Raw genomic sequence first — 18817 nt, 5'->3', positions numbered from 1 at the left:
GACAATTTTCCAAATTGCTAATGCCAAATGTAAGTGGATAGCCACCAAGAAAGCTTTATGTAAATGACTATATGCTTGATGGAAGTCAATTATATTTGAAAAGTATGCGTTAACTTCAGTTGCTTTAGTCAGAGAGCATGCTAACAGGGAATTCCTCTGATTATATTAAATGGATAAGATGAAAACAGCATCATTCAGAGTGATTTGATGCAAAATGCTTTGTTCTAGTGAAAGAGAATTGAGTCAGAATTGTTCACAGCGGTGGTAATGCGAACCAGAAGGCTAAAGTGTTCAAAGGCCTCTCAAGGCTACCTCACAAAGTTAGTTCACAAATTTGTTAAGAATATCTTGACTGATGCCTGAGACATTGTTTAGACAAGGTTTCTGTCTAAAATGTGTTGTTTAAAAAAAATTCATAGGGGAAATGTTGGAGATCTGCATCCAGTATGTCTCAAAGCTCTGAAAACACATGTGGATTCACTAGTGGTTTAGTTATGTTGGAGACATTGTGATCCCTGGTCAGACAACGTTGATTTTTGGTGCTTTTAAATGAATTAAAATAAATCAAGCCGTTAAAGCTGCAAAGAAATCTGATTTCACACAGTTGACGGTGGAATTTCTGAAACTACTCAGACTGAATTGTTAAATATAAAGGTAATATATAATAATATATACTATTAAGAAATCCTAAATCTAATGTTTTTTCCATGTATACAGTTTGTACAACTTTGTTATTACTTGATCAGTTATAGAGTGAATGTATTACTGTCAACAGGTCAGTAGCTTGTGTGACACAGGCTTGACATGAGCTAAATAAGAAAACAGGGTATACGCATTTTCCAGTTTCATCACTGACATGTAATGAGAGCAAACAAAGTCTTGATTGTAGCCCCCTCACTCTCCTTGTACTGCCATGTTATGTCTCATGGATTAATCCTGAGACTAATGCCCAGTATAGCCTGCTGAAGGCATCCTCCAGTGCATGTGTTGCTGAAATCAGTGCTTACTAAATACTCAGGGTACTTTGTTAATAAACTAGTTCACCAAAGCAGCAGCTGGAAATAATTGCTTTTTTCAAGAGAGACATCAGTGGAACTTGATGGCACCCAAAAGCTGTATTTTAGTGATACAGCTGCAGTTACTGAGTTATAGCAACAGTGCACAAGCAGCATGAGCTTCAGACTGTAACTACAAAGAGTCAAAGAAGGAAAATGCGAGAAGTATGCTAAGAAACAAAAGAGTGGAATACTGCATTTCAGCTATCAGTCTTATCATGTTGAAAGAGAGCCCAGGTCAACACAGCATTGTGTGCTTTCTCAAGCATTGAGGAAGAGTGTGTTGTGGTTTTGCTGTTTGTGTATACGAATTTTTGGAGTTTTTCAAGGAGAGACTGAGTTTGAGTTGATCCTGTGTCTGTTTTGTGTGCGAGTGCCAGGGTCTGTCTGTGCTTTTGTGTAGTTGTTTGGTTAAAGCTGTTGTGCATTTGTGACTGCCTGGAACAGCGCAGGGATGCGAGGGAGAGATCAGTCCAGGGCCTCAGGCAGGAATGCAGATAACATGGAGCAGAGGAGCCCATACTAATGGAGACCAGTGGCACGCATGGCCCAAAGCCTGTAACCAGATAAATAATAGTTTAAAGCAGTACATAGTTGTTTTTCTTTATCACATTAGGTACCTTTGCAGTACTGATATCAGAGCAGATTGCAGTATGCAAATAGAAACAAGCACAACCATTTTACTACGTGTTTTAAGCATCTTGATTCATCTCGGTTGCAGCTGGGTGTCTGAACAGATTATGTGAAGCCAGTTTCTAAATGAAGTCACATTTATGTATACAGCAACATGTTTTAAGGTATTGCAAAGGCTATTGCAGCAGCAGTATGGACTAGTATAATAGCAGCATTATATGGTCATTGTATCCATATACTGCAAATGCTGTCCAGACAGCCTGCAGAAAAATAACTTCAACATAATATGATCCGAGTCCTAGTATTAGACTAAGGTGTTGTTGGAATTGCTGACCCGAGGGGACCAGACATTGACCACCAGAGAACTCCAGTCACTGACATTGGGTGTCTGCCCATATAGTCTTCTGGCCACTGAGAGCAAAAGTGATGGATGGACAAGACTTGTTGCCATGCCATTAAAGGCATTGCTGGAGAGACCACTGTCATTTAAAAACTACTAAGATTTAAAAGTACTATTTTTATTGTAAAACATCTCTTAAGGTGGCCATCTAAAAGTTTTATTCACTTAAACTCTAAGAAAAAGTAAACAAATATTAATTACAGTGCAATAAAATAAAATAAAGGAATCCTATTTCTAATGTAATGCTTAGTTTTTTTTTCTTTAATATGACAGTTTAGTTGTGCTTAAATTAATGTTACTACTGTTATTGTGTGACCTGCGTTATTTTGCTGTGTGTTAAGCAAATATGGAAGATATTGATCTGATATTTTTCTTTTAAAAAATATTACATTTTAAAATAGAGTTTATAATTGACACATTACTTGGGGTATATATCTAAAAGTATCATGCACAGTCTGCTCAAACATGAATTATACAAAACTGCTGTTTATTAATTAATTTAAGCTCAGTTAAGCATTTATAAACAAACAAACAAACAAGCAAGTATGAGACTTAGGTGTCATTGGAAGTGCCCTAACATTTTGACTGACCTTAGGGGACCAGACGATGACCCCCATAGAACACCAGATACTGACTATGGATGTCTGCCAACATAATCTTCAAGCCACTGAGAGCAGCAGTGATGGATGGACAGGACTTATCGTCATACCATAGAAGGCGTTGCTGGAGACACCACAGTTATTTAAAAACTTCTAAGCTCAAAAAAGAGGAATATTTACTTGAAAATATTTCCTGAAGGTGGCCTTCTTGAGTATCATGCTGTTTGCTCAAACATTCTTACCCCTTACTTTTCAAATTAGCTTAAACAAAGAATAATTAGAAATATCAATTACAATGCAGCAAAATAAAGGCATTCTATTGTTTACAGTAAATAGTGTTAATAATGTCTGATATTTTTACTTTAAAAAGTGTTATCTTAATTGAAAAAAATCGTTTAAAGTGGTCATTCCAAAGTATCCTGCTCAGTCTGCTGGGTAGCCAACGTAGCCAACAACATGACTTATGCGAAATCTTTTTTTTATTATTATATTTTTTTTCTCTATATATTCAGTGAACAAACTTTTTCTTTACAGCCGTCCATAGCTGTGAGTCAAAGAGAGCACAACTAGATGCGGTGGCTGGTTTCACAGGTCTTGGAGGAAGCCTGTGTTAGCCTTCACCCTCCTCGCGTTGATAACGTCGTGTGATTGGGGGAGTCCTAACTAGCGGGTGGAATAGGAGACGACTAAATTGGGGAGAAAATTGGGTAAAAAAAAAACAAAAAAACGGGCATTATGAAATCCCAAGTGGTTACCTAATCCAGTGCCTATGGTGTTGCTATATTATCCCTGGTGGTTGCTAAGATGTTGCTAGGCCTTTGTTATGGTATGCAAATTGGTTGCTAAGGTGTTGCTAGGCTGCTGTTGTGGTATCCCAGGTGGTTGCTAATATGTGTGTATATGTGTATAAGGGGCAGTGTGAGGGATGTCCTTAGTGATTATGGTATGTATGGTAGTTAGACCTGAATTTTCTCAACACATGAATTTCCTATGTGGAAAAAAAATTGTGTTTAAACAAATGCTGTACGAAAATCATACATGCGATTGGTTCCAAAGTGCACCATTCCCTTACAGGCTTCATGATCCTATGAAGTTTTATGGTTCTAGCTTTAAAACTGCGACCTGTGAAAACAGTACAGGAAAGTGTTGAATAATAAAACGTAGAACAGTAAGTCGACTATGTCAAGCCAACTTAACACGAGCCCGTTCTATGACCCAAGTTCTAGTATGAGACTAAGGTGTTATTGGAAGTGCCTTACCACTTGGACTTGGCCTAGGTATCTGCCCACATAATCCTCTTCCCAGTGATGGATGGGCAAGACTTATTGTCATGCCATTGAAGACATTACTGGAGAGACTGCTGTCCATATTTTTATGGAGCTGGAAGCCATACAGACAGTCAGGCAGCTTTAATTACACTGATAAGAGGTTTCAAGACTGAATAAAAGTGCATTAGATGAAAATTTCTGCATAATAGTACTAAGGCAGCTGAAGCTACATTCTTATTACAATTATACAATTATTACTATTTTTGCCTAAATGTGGATCAGGTGTGTTTATTTTCCCAAAGTTGTGTAAACACAACCACAGAAATCTGATCTTTGCAGTTTTTAGCTTTTTTGTGTGTTTCTTGATTGAATGTGTCCGATTTATACCTGTATAATTGTAATGTAAACGGTCACATTGGAATTCAAGTCATGTTATTTAACTTCACGCGTCAGTGCTCACACGCACCTCACTGGATGTCATCACGTGTGTTTTCTTCCAGTGCATGCACAGATGGTAATGGGTCACTTTACAAACACAAATGTCAAACGCCAAGTCAGAAATTTCTGAAATTGAGCAATAAGGCTTGTAACATGATCATAGCCACAGTGTTATTCTAATTAGCAACAATACCATTAGCATTGTCTGGTTGAACTGTACCTTTAAAAGTTAAGGGCTCTGGGCCTGATGGCCTGGCTGGCTGGTTCTCATCAGTGGAGGTATGCGAGCACATCCACCCAAATGAAGCCCACATGTAGGAGATGTTAAATATAGCCAGGCCCAGGCTGCCTGCGCCCACCTCCTCCCCTCCACAGGCGTGTGTGTACGTGTCTGGGAGATCAGACCCCTTTCTCTGTGGCCCTCAGCTTCAGACCAGCTTGTAGCTCCATGCTGAGGGTGTCTGCACTGTAACCTGTCATGCTAGGTGAGACAAACTGAAAGATTGGCTCTGATGTTTTGTGTTCCGGTCCAAGATCTGAAATTGATATGTAACCATTTGCGGTCATTCATTCACTATGATGGTGTTTCTAGAAATGGTTCAGCCTTTTCCAGTACTAATGCAGATGTTGAAACCTTGATTGCTTGTGGATATTCAAAAAGAAAAAAGAAGTTGGGACGTTGTGTAAAACATAAATAGAAACAGAATACGTTGATTTGCAAATCCTTTTGAACCTATATTCATTTGAATACACTAGAAAGACAAGATATTTAATGTTCAAACGGATACTTTATTGTTTTTTGCAAATATTCACTCATTTTGAATTTGATACCTGCAACACGTTCCAAAGAAGTTGGGACAGGGGCAACAAAAGAGTGGGAAAGTTGAGAAATGCTCAAAAAACACCTGTTTGGAACATTCCACAGGTGAACAGGTTAATTGGAAACAGGTGAGTGTCATGATTGGGTATAAAGGGAGCATCCCTGAAAGGCTCAGTCGTTCACAAGCAAGGATGGGGCGAGGTTCACCACTTTGTGAACAGCTGCGTGAGCAAATAGTCGAACAGTTTAAGATAGATAGATACTTTGATCCCGAAGGAAATTTAGCAAACTGTTGAAGAACAACGTTTCTCAACGTGCAGTTGCAAGGAATTTAGGGATTTCATCATCTACAGTCCATAATATCATCAAAAGATTCAGAGAATCTGGAGAAATCTCTGCAAGTAAGCGGCAAGGCAAAAAAACAATATTGAATTCGATCCCTCACTGCATTAAAAACCGACATCATTCTGTAACGGATATTACCACATGGGCTCAGGAATACTTCAGAAAACCACTGTCAGTGAACACAGTTCGTCGCTCCATCTACAAGTGCAAGTTAAAACTCTGCCATGCAAAGCGAAAGCCATATATCAACAATACCCAGAAACGCCGCCGGCTTCTCTGGGTCCGAGCTCATCTGAGATGGACTGACGCAAAGTGGAAAAGTGTCCTGTGGTCTGACGAGTCCACATTTCAAATTGTTTTTGGAAATCATGGACGTTGTGTCCTCCGGGCCAAAGAGGAAAAGGACTCTCCGGATTGTTATCAGCGCAAAGCTCAAAAGCCAGCATCTCTGATGGTGTGGGGGTGTGTTAGTACCCATGGCATGGGTAACTTGCACATCTGTGAAAACACCATTAATGCTGAAAGGTACATACAGGTTTTGGAGCAACAGGTTTTGGAACTGCCATCCAAGCAACGTCTTTTTCAGGGACGTCGCTGCTTATTTCAGCAAGACAATGCCAAGCCACATTCAGCACGTGTTACAACAGCGTGGCTTCATAGTAAAAGAGTGCGGGTACTAGACTGGCCTGCCTGCAGTCCAGACCTGTCTCCCATTGAAAATGTGCGGCACATTATGTAGCACAAAATGCAACAACGGAGACCCCGGACTGTTGAGCAAATGAAGTTGTATGTCAAGCAAGAATGGGAAAGAATTCCAGCTACAAAGCTTCAACAATTAGTGTCCTCAGTTTCCAAACGCTTGAGTGTTGTTAAAAGGAAAGGTGATGTAACACAGTGGTAAACACGCCCCTGTCCCAACTTTTTTGGAACGTGTTGCAGGCGTCAAATTCAAAATGAGTGAATATTTGCAAAAAACAAAGTTTATCCATTTGAACATTTAAATATATTTTCTTTGTAGTGTATTCAATTGAATATAGGTTGAAAAGGATTTGCAAATCATCGTATTCTGTTTTTATTTGTTTTACACAACGTCCCAACTTCATTGGAATTGGGGTTGTATTTGTTCTTACATTAATGTTAGATTACATTTGGTTACTGTTACGTGACCTGCTTCACTTTACCTTGCACTACAAATGGCTAATATTGCAGGCTAAACTTGCTACAAAATAGGAATACTGGCACATTGCATGCTCAGTTTGTTAGAGCAGAGGATCCAGCCTTTTGTAACTCACAGCATACATAACTGACTACAAATGTTTGAGGCCCACAAGAAGATTTATTCAACCTGATTAAAATGCTTACAGATATAACACAAATGGTGTAGACTATTGAATTTCGCTGCACTGCCTAATCCCAGACATAATAAATATACTAAACAGTGTGTATTTGTAGTCATGGATGAATTCCATACTATCAAAAAGAGAAACTTTTTGCATTGGCTAGCTATGCCAGCTACATTGGCCAATCAGCAAGCTCAGCCTAAATATTATGTGCATTTTTGTAAATAATTATCACAATAATATTTGACATTTAAAATTTTAATTTAAACATTGTTTGGTTAAATGCGAACAGCATAAAGTTTTACAGTAAAAAAAAAAAACAAAAGAAAAAAAAGCAAAAAAACTGACAGGCAAGGATTTGGATTTTGCAGAGCACACTATACATTTTTATGTATTAATGTCACACACACAGACCTTGAAGAAGGTCTGGCTCAATGCTTGGGTCTCAAATGCTAAATCAGCACTGCACTGATGAAGATATGATGGCAATAGTAGATCATTTATTTCCAAGCTTGAAAGACGTGCAGGTTTTGACGTTTCTGTTTGAGTCGCATGCTCACAATCATCAGTGAAGGTGTCATCCAGGAATGAGTTTGAAGCACGAACGACATTACAAAATATTCTTTATATTGTGTGCAATTACACTTTGCCACCAGTGAGGTCACCAAATCACTGAATGGCCAACACTTAGTGTAGCTTTAATGAAAAACTTAACAGGTAGCTGTCTAAAAATATCATGATCAGTCTGTTCACACAAATGCACTTTTTTTTTTTTGTACAGTTAAACTATTTCGCAGTTAAATTTCAGGTGTAGTCTGTAGTTGTCACCCTCTGTATAGGTTGGCCTTGTTGAATGTCCTGTGAGCTGTTCTATACAGTAGATATAGTTGGTACAATTGATGGTTGAAGTATAGAGGCCTGTCATAAGTTACTTCATAACTAGACTCAGTAGTGTTGAACTTAAGCGGCTGTGGGTTGTATTGTAAAAGGTACCAGCTTCTATGTCTTGTAACCAAAGGAGTGCATTACCTGCAACACTGTGGAAACTGGCATTTATGGGAGACTTTTTTCATGTGCACAGAAACCCTAGTAAGGACATAAATGCATAAAACATGCTCTGAAAACAGCTGGCTTGTGCTTCTTTATTCACTGTCCCTTAAACTGCATTCCAAAGATGTACTGGAATCATTTTGTTTAAAACGGGATATGTTCTAGTGCTCTTTCTGGGAACTGCCTAAACCAATCTGGGCCCTTTCGGGTTCTGTTTTGTTTTGGAGCCAGTGAGGAACAGGGTTGGGGGTGTTTAGCTGACTGCAGAGTCATAAGAGGGGGAGACAGAACCACCAGGCCAAATAAGAGCCAGATGGTTGCTCCAGTCGTAATGGGCGCTCAAGACTGAGCGCAAGCCCCCTGGAGATGGCTCGCCTTGGCCGGTTGTGTTTCTAAAATTACACCCTTCCAAACTGTCATTTCCTCTCCAAAGAGTTTTAATGAGACAAATTAGTGTTGATAGGTAGCATATGAGGCCCGAAAAAAGGGAGCTAGAGGGAAAGTGTGTTGTGTTGTGTTTAAGTTCTGGTCAAAAAATGACCATTACATGTGCAAGTTATTAATTTACAGGAGATATTTCTGAGGGTATTATGTATAAGATAATACAGTGTCATAAGGAATTGGAAAGTCAAAGTGAAAGAATAAGTGAAAGGAGGAGGAGTTTCCAAAAGTGAAATTTAAAAAGCGGTTGAAAGATCAATTGTTCAACCACCGAAACTGTCCCCATCTTAAACCTTTCATCTCTGTCAGATCTTTCAGTTAAGGTCCACACTTTCTTCAGATCTGAAAAAAAAAAAAATACAGGTGTTTCTTTCCACTGTGAGAAGGCAGCTCTGAACTGTGGAAAAATATCCCTGCAGGTTTCTTTAAAAAACTGAAAGCAGGTCTCCTGGAAAGGAGGGAAGCTGTAATAAAGGCAAAGAGTGGGAGTACACTAAATACTGAAAAAGTGATATTACATTTAGTTCTTGAGACCTCTGTGTAATTTTCTGCTAAATACATGTTTTTTGTTTTTTTTTCCTTGACACTGAAAAATGAATAGCTTGTACTGGAGGACTGTTTTGACTGGAAATTATATAAATTCAGGCTCTGTGACTTTTGCCCATTCTTGTGAGCCCTTTTCTACCAAGGTTCAGAAACTGGTTGCCTACAGAGGTCTGGAAATATTCAGGACAAAAACTTAAAGGTTCATGGCCATGTTTGTCTTTCCTCTGCGCCACAAAAATCTTAGATTGTTATGTAACTTAGACATACGTAACTGGCAAAATGTCTGACTGAGATGTTATTTGGCACGCAGTGATTCTGTTCTGTTGTATGCCAGATATTGGATTTCAGAGAGAAAAGGTTATGTAAAAGCATAGTTTGTCTCAGATCTGGATCACTATGCAGAAATTATCTTGGTGCACTCAGTCATGCAAAAGCATAGCATCGTAAGAGTGTGCAATTTGCCTTTTGTTAGCCATCGTAGCTTACTGTTGTGTCAAAGCTGAGCTTGTCATTTACATCTGAGGTTACAAGCACTGCTTTTTTGCTTTCCATGTTGGTGGAAAATGCTTGCACTGCTGGTACCTACAGTGCTTGCTAAATGAGGTCTGTATAGCAGGTCTCTCTTGTTCATTCTATGAAGCCTCAATCAATCAGCGTTAACTACATTTAGTTTGCTATGACCAGTCAGTGACATTCAGGGCCTCAAGCTGCATCCAAGGTTTGCCCATAGAAAAATATAGGAACTAGAGAGAGGAAGTTTGACCAGTGAATCACAGTCAGCATAGGTGGAAAAGGTGTTAAAGTTTCTCAGTTGCAAAATAGTTTCTACAGTGAAAAATAGCCTTATGATGTCTGTGTCTCTATACCTAGAGGAATTTGAAATGAGAAGATCAAAAAAAGATCTTTCCTATTGCACAGTAATATTTTTATCCAGTTCTGACTTACTGACTTAATCAGTGCCTTCAAGATGAGTTATGCTGGGTGCCTTTATATCCCTGTAGGTGATGCTTGGCTCTGGGCATGGTGACCTTAGGCTCATGTGTGATTGCCCCCATTCTGATGATCAATGTTTATCAATGAAAATTATGCACAGTTGAACACCTATGTCCGCAACAAATGCACATTAAAGTAGCTGATTTCACCAGTTACAAGGGGTGTCTGAATACTTTTGGACGGACGGTGTAGCTCATTTAATCCAGTGGGTTTTTCTGTTAATGACTGGTCTTGTTGCTGTATTCTTTGTAGTCTCATTAGACTTGTGCTAGTGGTAAATTAGGACTCCCATGCCAAAGGCCTGTAGATTAATTTTTCCAAAACAGTTTCTATAACTTGAAAGTGATTTGCCCGGCCTATTTGTATGGGATGAAGTAATATGTATGATACAGTAAACAACATAAATGCCAAAAAAATTTAAAGGCCAGATGAATACATCACTGTTATGTTATGGCCGTCACACTCAATAACAATAACAACACACAGCATAGCTGTGTCTGTTAGCAGGTTAATGTAACATTCTTTTATTGAGGGAGCTTCAGCTTCAGTAAAGTCATTCAAGCCATAGTTATTACTGTCAGAATCTCCAGCCATTGCCGAATCATACACAACAATCACACATCTCACCAGTAATTATTTAAATTACACAACTAATCCAGCTCAGATATACTCATCTGTCCTTCTGTTTCTTGCTAAACGTGCTACCGTGGCTGATTCACAAGCCTTGCTTCAGAATTTTTTTATATTTCAGTCTGCATTCCTGTCTCTTAGTGATCGATGGAGGCTCCCTCTTTTATTTCTCTGGATCCTCTCAGTTTTCCAAGATTGCGGAGAGTCTTGTTTTGATTTGGTGGTTGTAAACCACTCAACTTGATCAAGCATCTCAAACCCCATGCCCACCCAGTGTTACTGCCTCTCTGTTCCCTCTTTTTTGTGAGACGAAGGCAGGAAAGGCAGAAAATGTTATCAGTTTTGCAGTAGGGGAAGTAAGTGGAAGGATGGTGGCAGCAGGCACAGGCTTCCCACCACACACACAGGCTGCTTTGAATGGGTGGGTTTACACTGGAAAGCCCCTGCGCTCTGGATGTCCTCACAGGGATTTCTCAGGTTCAGTGTAGAACTAAATGTGCCACAAGAACACTTTCTCATTTACACATTAAAGGAATAGTTTGGTGAAAAATGTAATTCGCATAGTTTCTGTCTTACACCAAATGTAGTCATTCAGCCAAACATTTTTGTTGTTTAAAGTTTGCTTTATTGCACTGGAGCTTTGAGGCTAGTGCTGTGTTTTACATGCAGGCGGTTGTCGAATAAAGAAACACAGTGCATTGATATTGCATTGACTTACAAAGTTCCATTGACCACAGCCGTAAATGGAAATGTTTCCAGGGAAAATGGATGATTATTAGAGTAGAGCTTCAGCTATGTCAGTTTCTCATTTTAAATAATAACAAAAAAAGTTAGGACGCTCTGTTTTATTCTTTGCTCTTTTTGTTTTTTACATTACATTACATTACATTTACATTTAGCAGACGCTTTTATCCAAAGCGACTTACTTTTTGTCGTACAGTACTGGGTTATCCTGGACTGGACATTTAATGAGACATTAGGCATCCATAGTTGCCAAAAAATCAACATCAGGTTTATTTTACTGCCACTGTCAACAGCAAAAGTTGTGAAAATTGAGTCCTTGTTCTAACATTCTGCTTACCACTGTGGTCAGTGCACTGTAGCCACTGCCAGAATTTTAATTTGCGGCTCAAATGAAAACTGAATATCCGGTTTTCCATCTGTCTACCACCAACAGGTAAACGTGGCCTCTGTCACCAGTTCAGTTTTCCCAGCTTTTGCCGTCGACCACAGTGGTGGACTAAGCTGGGTGATTTTTTTCCAATGGAAACGTGGGTGCTAAATGCTGAGTAGTTGTAGTCCAGACATACCTGCTCATTGTACATCAGCTTCTGAACGTAAGGGGGACCTCCACTGATTTTTCACAGTTTCTACCTAATTAACTGTTAAAATGTAAACAGTCAGAGAGGTTTGATGTAAAACATTCAGTTCTAGAGAAACTTGCCGAGCCAGAATTCTTCACAGTGGTGGTGATCCAGATGTACACATCTAAAAGTTCCATCACAGAAAGCTATGTTGTGTGTGTGTGTGTGTATATATATAATATAATAAAATAGTTACGAATACACATTCTGATGTCTGACATTTTGTTTTGTGGTAGTTTCGTGTAAAATTCTCGCCTAAAATTTCTTGTTAATGCATTTGTTTCAATCCATTCATGGTGGAGGGGTACATGCAGGGGGGATGTAAGGCAAAATAATCCCCCCCAAAAACATTTTTCCCCAGATTTATAACTATTTTACCAGTGCTAGCGTTACATATAAAAACTTGGACAGTTATTTGGTTATTGATAGTAAATAACCGACCCCTGTGTTCTGTCACCATCACTGAAAAAATATGACTCTCTACAATGTACAATTTCATACCAAACCACTCTGTATGACTTTGTGGTTTACATCACAGTAAAATAATTGTGCAAAAAATCTCCTTTTCACAAAAGGTGCAAAAGTTCTCCTTTACATTTACATGGTTTTGTGCTGCCATCCGCTGTGGACTGTTGCCAATTCTGCTATGAGATGTGAAACAATGTTTTTTTTCAATGACCTGTCAATGTAGCATAATGTAGCTAACAAGTAATGGAAGTGTATGCCTACCATTTAGCACAAAGATCTCAGATACTGTATTATGTCATTTTTTTACTGCATGACTTACTGTTGTCAGTAAAATGTACAGACACAAATACACACAGTATTCAGGCCCCAGATGTTATTGTTATTACTGTTTTAGCCAAGCATTATGCTATTTATAGGTGTAGTATGCATGACATTGCCAGTTAGTGACTACAAGCTTTCATTACTTGTTTGCTCTATTAGCCTCATAGCTCTAGTGCAAAACTAAAGAAGCCAGTTTCAAATACCAAACATGTTTTGGCTAATTGGCTACATTTGGGGTAAGAGGAGAATTGTTTCAGTGTCAGAATTACTGGGGTGGTTGGGGGATGGACGCAATAGCATGGGGGCACTTGTACAGGGGGAGTCCATTGCGACCGGATACCCTACAATCTTTATTAGCCTCCTCGTAAAGACACTGACACAATTGTACAGCTATGACTCACAGGAAGATCCAATTTCTTAACAACATACCTCACCACTTAGTTTCAGTCAGCACTACACAGACAGCACTGACATCATCCATAACTTTTTCAACTGATTCTTCTCAACCTGATTATTGTTCATGATTCTAGAATCATACAGGATAAAAATGTTTTCTTCCAAATAATATTTCAAATGATGTATTTCACCTAAATATGTATGTTGCACAGCTCGGCCTCTCAGATATTTGTGTAACCTTCAGAGTTGGCAAGAGGCATGTCAGATGTTTAAATATGATGTAGAATTGTTGCAATCCAAATAGATAGTCTAATGTAACCATCACGTGATAGATGCTAGTAGATGGAGAGGCGGCATGTCTTGTTTGAGAAAACATGTTTTGTTTGTTAAAAGCAAGTAAACTACATCATATTTTATTATTATTTAGAAGTTATTTATGTTTCTTTTTTGGTACTGGAGCCCACATGATCCTAGTTACAATACTAAATTGGATACATTTGAATTTTTGTTAAACTATTGTTTTAATAGTGGGCCTCAACAGTTGAAAAATGTTCTAATTCTACTCTTTATGAAGCAGAAAAGATCTGTTTGGCAAATAAAAGTCTCACAAGCCCTTCAAAATCTGTATAAATGAAAATATGAATATCTCATTTTAATTCAAGAGTAAAAGGGACAGTTTCTGCAGCAGAAGGCAAAATGACTGACTGCTTTTGGTGCATTCCAGTTCTTTTTTATGATTCACAACTCCCAAACCAGCCATGATGGGTTTATTCTCAACCTGACATGCCGTAATTCATTTCAGCTTAGTGAAATATGAATCGTGCCAAACCTCTGAACTAGCATGCTGGATGCTGGACTGTGTGATTTAGCAAATAGCTATAATTTTTTATTGTGTTCTTATAAGAAATGTTGTGTGGTCTGCTCATTAAATAATGTTTATTAGTTAAATGACAGCACAAAGAACTGACAAAGTGATTTTGCTGTTTTCTGTTCTAGCTGTGCTCGTTCTGCTGTGTATCGCACTCGGGAAATGGCTGCTAGAGCTTTGGTTCCCTTTGTTCTGGTCACTCAAGTTCCTTCCACCACCCAGACCCTACTGGAGAGCCTGCCTCGAGAACCTGGGCCAGGAACTCAGCAGAACCACATCCATGGAACCCTGCTACAGGTTTGTAGTATGAACCAACTTGTGGTAGTCTTTTCTTTTGCATGGTAACACTTTGGTAATGGCAAACCCCGATAAATAGCAACTTGACAAATAAATAAAAAACTTTATGTAGTAGTTATTGATTAAACCACACAAATATTAATCACTTTAATTTATTATTAATTAACCATTAATAAATAATAATCACTTTATATATATTAATTAACCCTTTAGGACACATTTGTTTGTTGCAAAGTCACAACATAATAAATAACAATTTAGAACAGGATGTAGACAGTTACTAAGTAGTTATGATTATTATAATAATGATTATGAATGTATATTATGTATATAATCCAAATTATCATAAATTATTCTCATGCAACTAAGTAAATGTTTAATATGTTATAATTCATGAATCATGAGTATCAAATAATGAAATAACTTTATTATTAAAATATTTTTAATGCTGAAGTTTCTGCAGTTAAAAATAACAATTCTAGCATTTATTAATGCATATGTAACTAATTTGTAATTATTGCTCTTCATTAATAAACAGTAATTTATTATGTAATAGTTTATTAGGGTGTGTTATTATGCAGTGTTACCAAAATCAACCTAATGTAGTATTGCAGCGTTTTAGATGAAAAGCAGTAGCCATAAACAAAGAGACAAGTATCGATATTTGAAACAGAGTAGCTGCAGAGGTAGCAGTGCAGCACTTGTTTAGACCAGGAGTGAACCGCGGAGTCAGTCTTCAAGCACTGTGACGTCCATGTGAAGAAACGTGGGGAAATTTTGCTGTGTCTCAGGATGAGTCAAGAGGAATGGAGCTCAAACAGGTTGAAAACAGCTGCTTTGCAGAACTTAAGAAAATGAATAGGTGCTTTACTAAAGCTACTCTGTACTTTGTTATTTCTGTGCGTGTGGCAGACATTCTTTGATGTTCTGCATGTGGCTAAGAGTTTACGTTTGAAATCATAAAATTCCCAAACAATCTGAGTGAGCTCAATGAAATTAAACAGAGGTTTTACAGTATCACACGTTTTCCACATGTGCTCGGCACAAAACTCTCATTCTCAAATAATTTGATATGTTAAGGTAATCACATTCCTTCTTTATGGGTAATTTTTGATGTCGTTTTGACACACTAAAATCTTATATAGGTCATTATTTCGGCCTAATGAGGCACATTTAGAACCTGAAAGAGATGAGGGGGAAAAAAAGAAAACAGGCTTTCACACAAAAAGCACGTAAGACAAACACACATGGTTACATTGCTCTAGTCAGAGGCTTATTACCAAGTTGCATCTGTGTTCATTTGCATGGAAGATCTTAGTAGATAACTAAATTGACAATTGGTAATTAGCGCCTCTCTTTGCAGATCTTCCCCATGTGCGTTTTGAAATCCAAATTGGAGCGCTGTTCCATCCCAACTTGTTCCATCCCAACCCAACTGCACCCCTGTTGGTGTGTTGAAACTGTTTGAATGATACTCAGCCTAACTGTTAATAGTGGGGTGATCATACACCATGACCAAATGTGAAACCGTAAAACGGTCTAATGTCCCATCACAATACTTGGTAAATCACAAATCTATAAAATCACTACATGATTGTTTTGTTATGATGCATTTTATGGCCTCTAGTGGTTTCCATTCCCTGAGGTGTCCGGTTTGTACTCTGATATGAGCAGGGCAGCCGTTCCAGCAGGCCGTTTAAGGACCGTTTTATGCGGTATTAGGTGTTGGGCTGGGATTTGGGGTGGGCTGGTGTGGTGTTGGAGTTAAACGCTAATGCATACTGGGTGAAAATCCTTTTTTTTTTTTAGTTTTTTGTTTTGTTTCTTTTATTTGGTGGGAGGAGGATCTTTCCTGTCATGGCTGCCATGTGTGTTTCGAAAGCCATTGCAGATGTGCCAAAGGAAGAAGAGAAGAAAGGAGGAGGAACGTGTGGTGAGAAAGGGAGCTCACAGAGGAATGGATGAAGGATATGTGTGTGCGTTAGAGATATTGAGAGGCTGAGGCCTTCAGCCATCTCGTCCTTTCATCTCCTGCATCTCTCTTTCTCGCTCCCCTCGTCTTTTTCCGTCCGCCCATATTTCTTGGCACTTCCATGGAATGAAGCGCTGAAAAGAGCGAGAGGAAAGAGCTCAGTCATTTCCTGTGTTTTCGTCTTCAGTTCGGTTCTTTCAGATACGGCGGCCTGGCAGCTCTTTGCCTTTGAATATGGAAATGTTTTGTATGTGAGCAGATTTGGAAGCGATAGTGGAAAACAGATAGTGTGTTTATGCGGATGGGAAGGAGATAGCCATGTAACATATACACACCGTGCTGAGATAGAGTGGAGTGCTGATCAGCTGCTGATACTGCTGTGGTGTTGTCACAGCAGGCACACCATCATGCTGGTGTCTGATGTAAATAGTAGTGATGCATGCTGGGAGCTTTGGTAAAGAGTAGACAGAGTAGAGCAGATGTGTGTTTTACACACTCTTCAGGACAAAAATGTAGAAAACGAGAAAAACAGGGCTAGCATACAATATCAGGAACAACAAAATGCAGTTGAAATATTAAAATGTTTTTAAAAAGTTATGTTTCATTTTTTTTTTTAACTGAAAGAGTCAAAACATTTCTTTTTGGTGACTGAGTTCAGGATTAAAGTTAGTCTTAGTCCTCTATTTCACACTTTGAGAGCAATGTTTGATTAACCTTTCTCACATAAAATGGAGATAAAAACTAATGTATGCAGGCTTAAATGTGCAGCAATGGGGAAAATCTTTATTAGCATAATGCACTATAAAATAACTTGCAAGTAGTTAAAACAACTGCCTTTCAATTTCTAAACAATTTCAAATACTGATGATAATGATAAAACATAATGGATACTGACTGCTGCATGACAGAATTGACTGGAATGGGCTTCTGGCCACTGATACACATTAAAAACTGATGTTAGATCTCTAAAATAAACAAAAACACCATAATAATTCCAAATGGCAACTGTAGAGTTCTCACAAGTGGCTACATAAATAAGACGTCCCTTCCTACAGGCTGCAAACAGTACACTGCTTAGTGTTGCTCATAGGCAACATGTATTTAATATAGTATTTGATGATATTGACTGTTAAACATATGAACTTCTCACACTAACTAAAAGATTAATTAATTAATTAATGACATATGTATCATTATGTTGTAAAATGAGGAAGATGACTTGGTTACCCTAATGCAACAATTTTCAATAGAGGGTTAGAAAAAGACATCTTTCTCAGTTTTTTCAAATGTATTTTTTATGTAATTTTATTTTGTGTATATCTTTTTATTTTTACATAAAAAAGAAACACCAGCTGCCTTTTATGTTGTGTGAGTAGACAAAAAGAAATGATATAAAATGACTTTGAATGAAACATGGGACATACATTACCATACGTTACAAATAAGAGGTTTTTTTTTTGTTTGTTTTTTTTTTGTCCCCCCCCCCCCCCACCAGCTTTCCATCTTTCTTTAGAACATCACACAAGCCATAAGCTCACAGGGACGCCGAGCACTCGTTGAGTGGTATAGCTTTAAGGGTTCTAACAGATGTTGGATTTTGTGGACTGTGTTGCTCATGCAAATGCTGCACAGTTGTGGTGTGTGTGAGACAGAGTGGGAGGGAGCATGTATAACAGGTTGCAGATGTCTTTGTCTCAGTTCTGAATTAATGACTTCTTTGTTTGGCGAATCTAACAGATATGTCCAAACGTATGTAAAAATAGCTGCAATGTGCGCAGATGTTCATGAAAACTTCCACATACATAACCCATTCTAACCTCTCAGTGCGTCATGGACCTTTGATTCTGCCCGCAGATCAAGCAGCACGTATCAGTTAACATGAAGTTCTGTGGAGTTCAAAAGTGCATTTTTGGTTATTAAATCACTTCTGCTATGGAGAGCCAGCATTTGTCTGAGCCTCAGCGAAGGCTTTGTTTACACAACGCTAGGGTTCCTTTTAGAACCGGACTAACGAGGGAACCAGACCAAGCAGCACTAATGGACTCTGGCACTTCTGCCTCCAGTCTCTCACAATGCAGGGCTACATTTTTTTCATTTTTTTTGTCATCTTCGTGTTTCCACAACATAAATCAGATGAGGGGAGACGTGGCTTTCCAAGGATATAAATGAAGCACTTTCAGCTGAGAAAGATTGGTTTCATATTTAATTGGTTCACATTTACATTATTTGTCTCCATCTACTTACATTACTATTTTAAAAGCTTTGAATCAGTGGCTGTGTTTGCATGCAAAGAGTTTTGTCAATCTGATTGAACTCATTCTGATTATAGATTAATTTGATATAAAATCTCAGTTTACATTCACGCACTACAAGTAATCTAATCCAAAATTACTCACGTGCATAGAGTACCACTTAGTGTAGCCGTTACCATGACAACGAGCATCGTGAGATGAGCAGCAAGCAGTGCTTGTGTTTTAATGACTTTAAAATCATGTCAGACTCCAGAAAACGTCACGTGTGCTTGTTGAAGAAGGATGAGAGGAAGATGTCATGTCCTGAGACACACAAGATGG

At 38.4% G+C, this 18817-nt stretch overlaps 1 protein-coding gene across 2 annotated transcripts in view; it reads left to right on the top strand.

The window, feature by feature from the left end:
* The window catches only part of thada (THADA armadillo repeat containing), a 130097-nt gene that overhangs the window by 60827 nt on the left and 50453 nt on the right, over nucleotides 1–18817 (top strand). For both annotated transcript variants that reach the window (XM_017690616.1, XM_017690614.1), the window contains one exon: nucleotides 14104–14272. In XM_017690616.1, the coding sequence (XP_017546105.1) occupies nucleotides 14104–14272 (169 nt within the window). The remainder of the gene's footprint in view (nucleotides 1–14103; nucleotides 14273–18817) is intronic.

This window comes from Pygocentrus nattereri, chromosome 5 (genome assembly GCF_015220715.1).
Source record: "Pygocentrus nattereri isolate fPygNat1 chromosome 5, fPygNat1.pri, whole genome shotgun sequence".
Lineage (NCBI taxonomy): Eukaryota > Metazoa > Chordata > Actinopteri > Characiformes > Serrasalmidae > Pygocentrus > Pygocentrus nattereri.
This window is presented reverse-complemented; position numbering and strand designations above follow the sequence as displayed.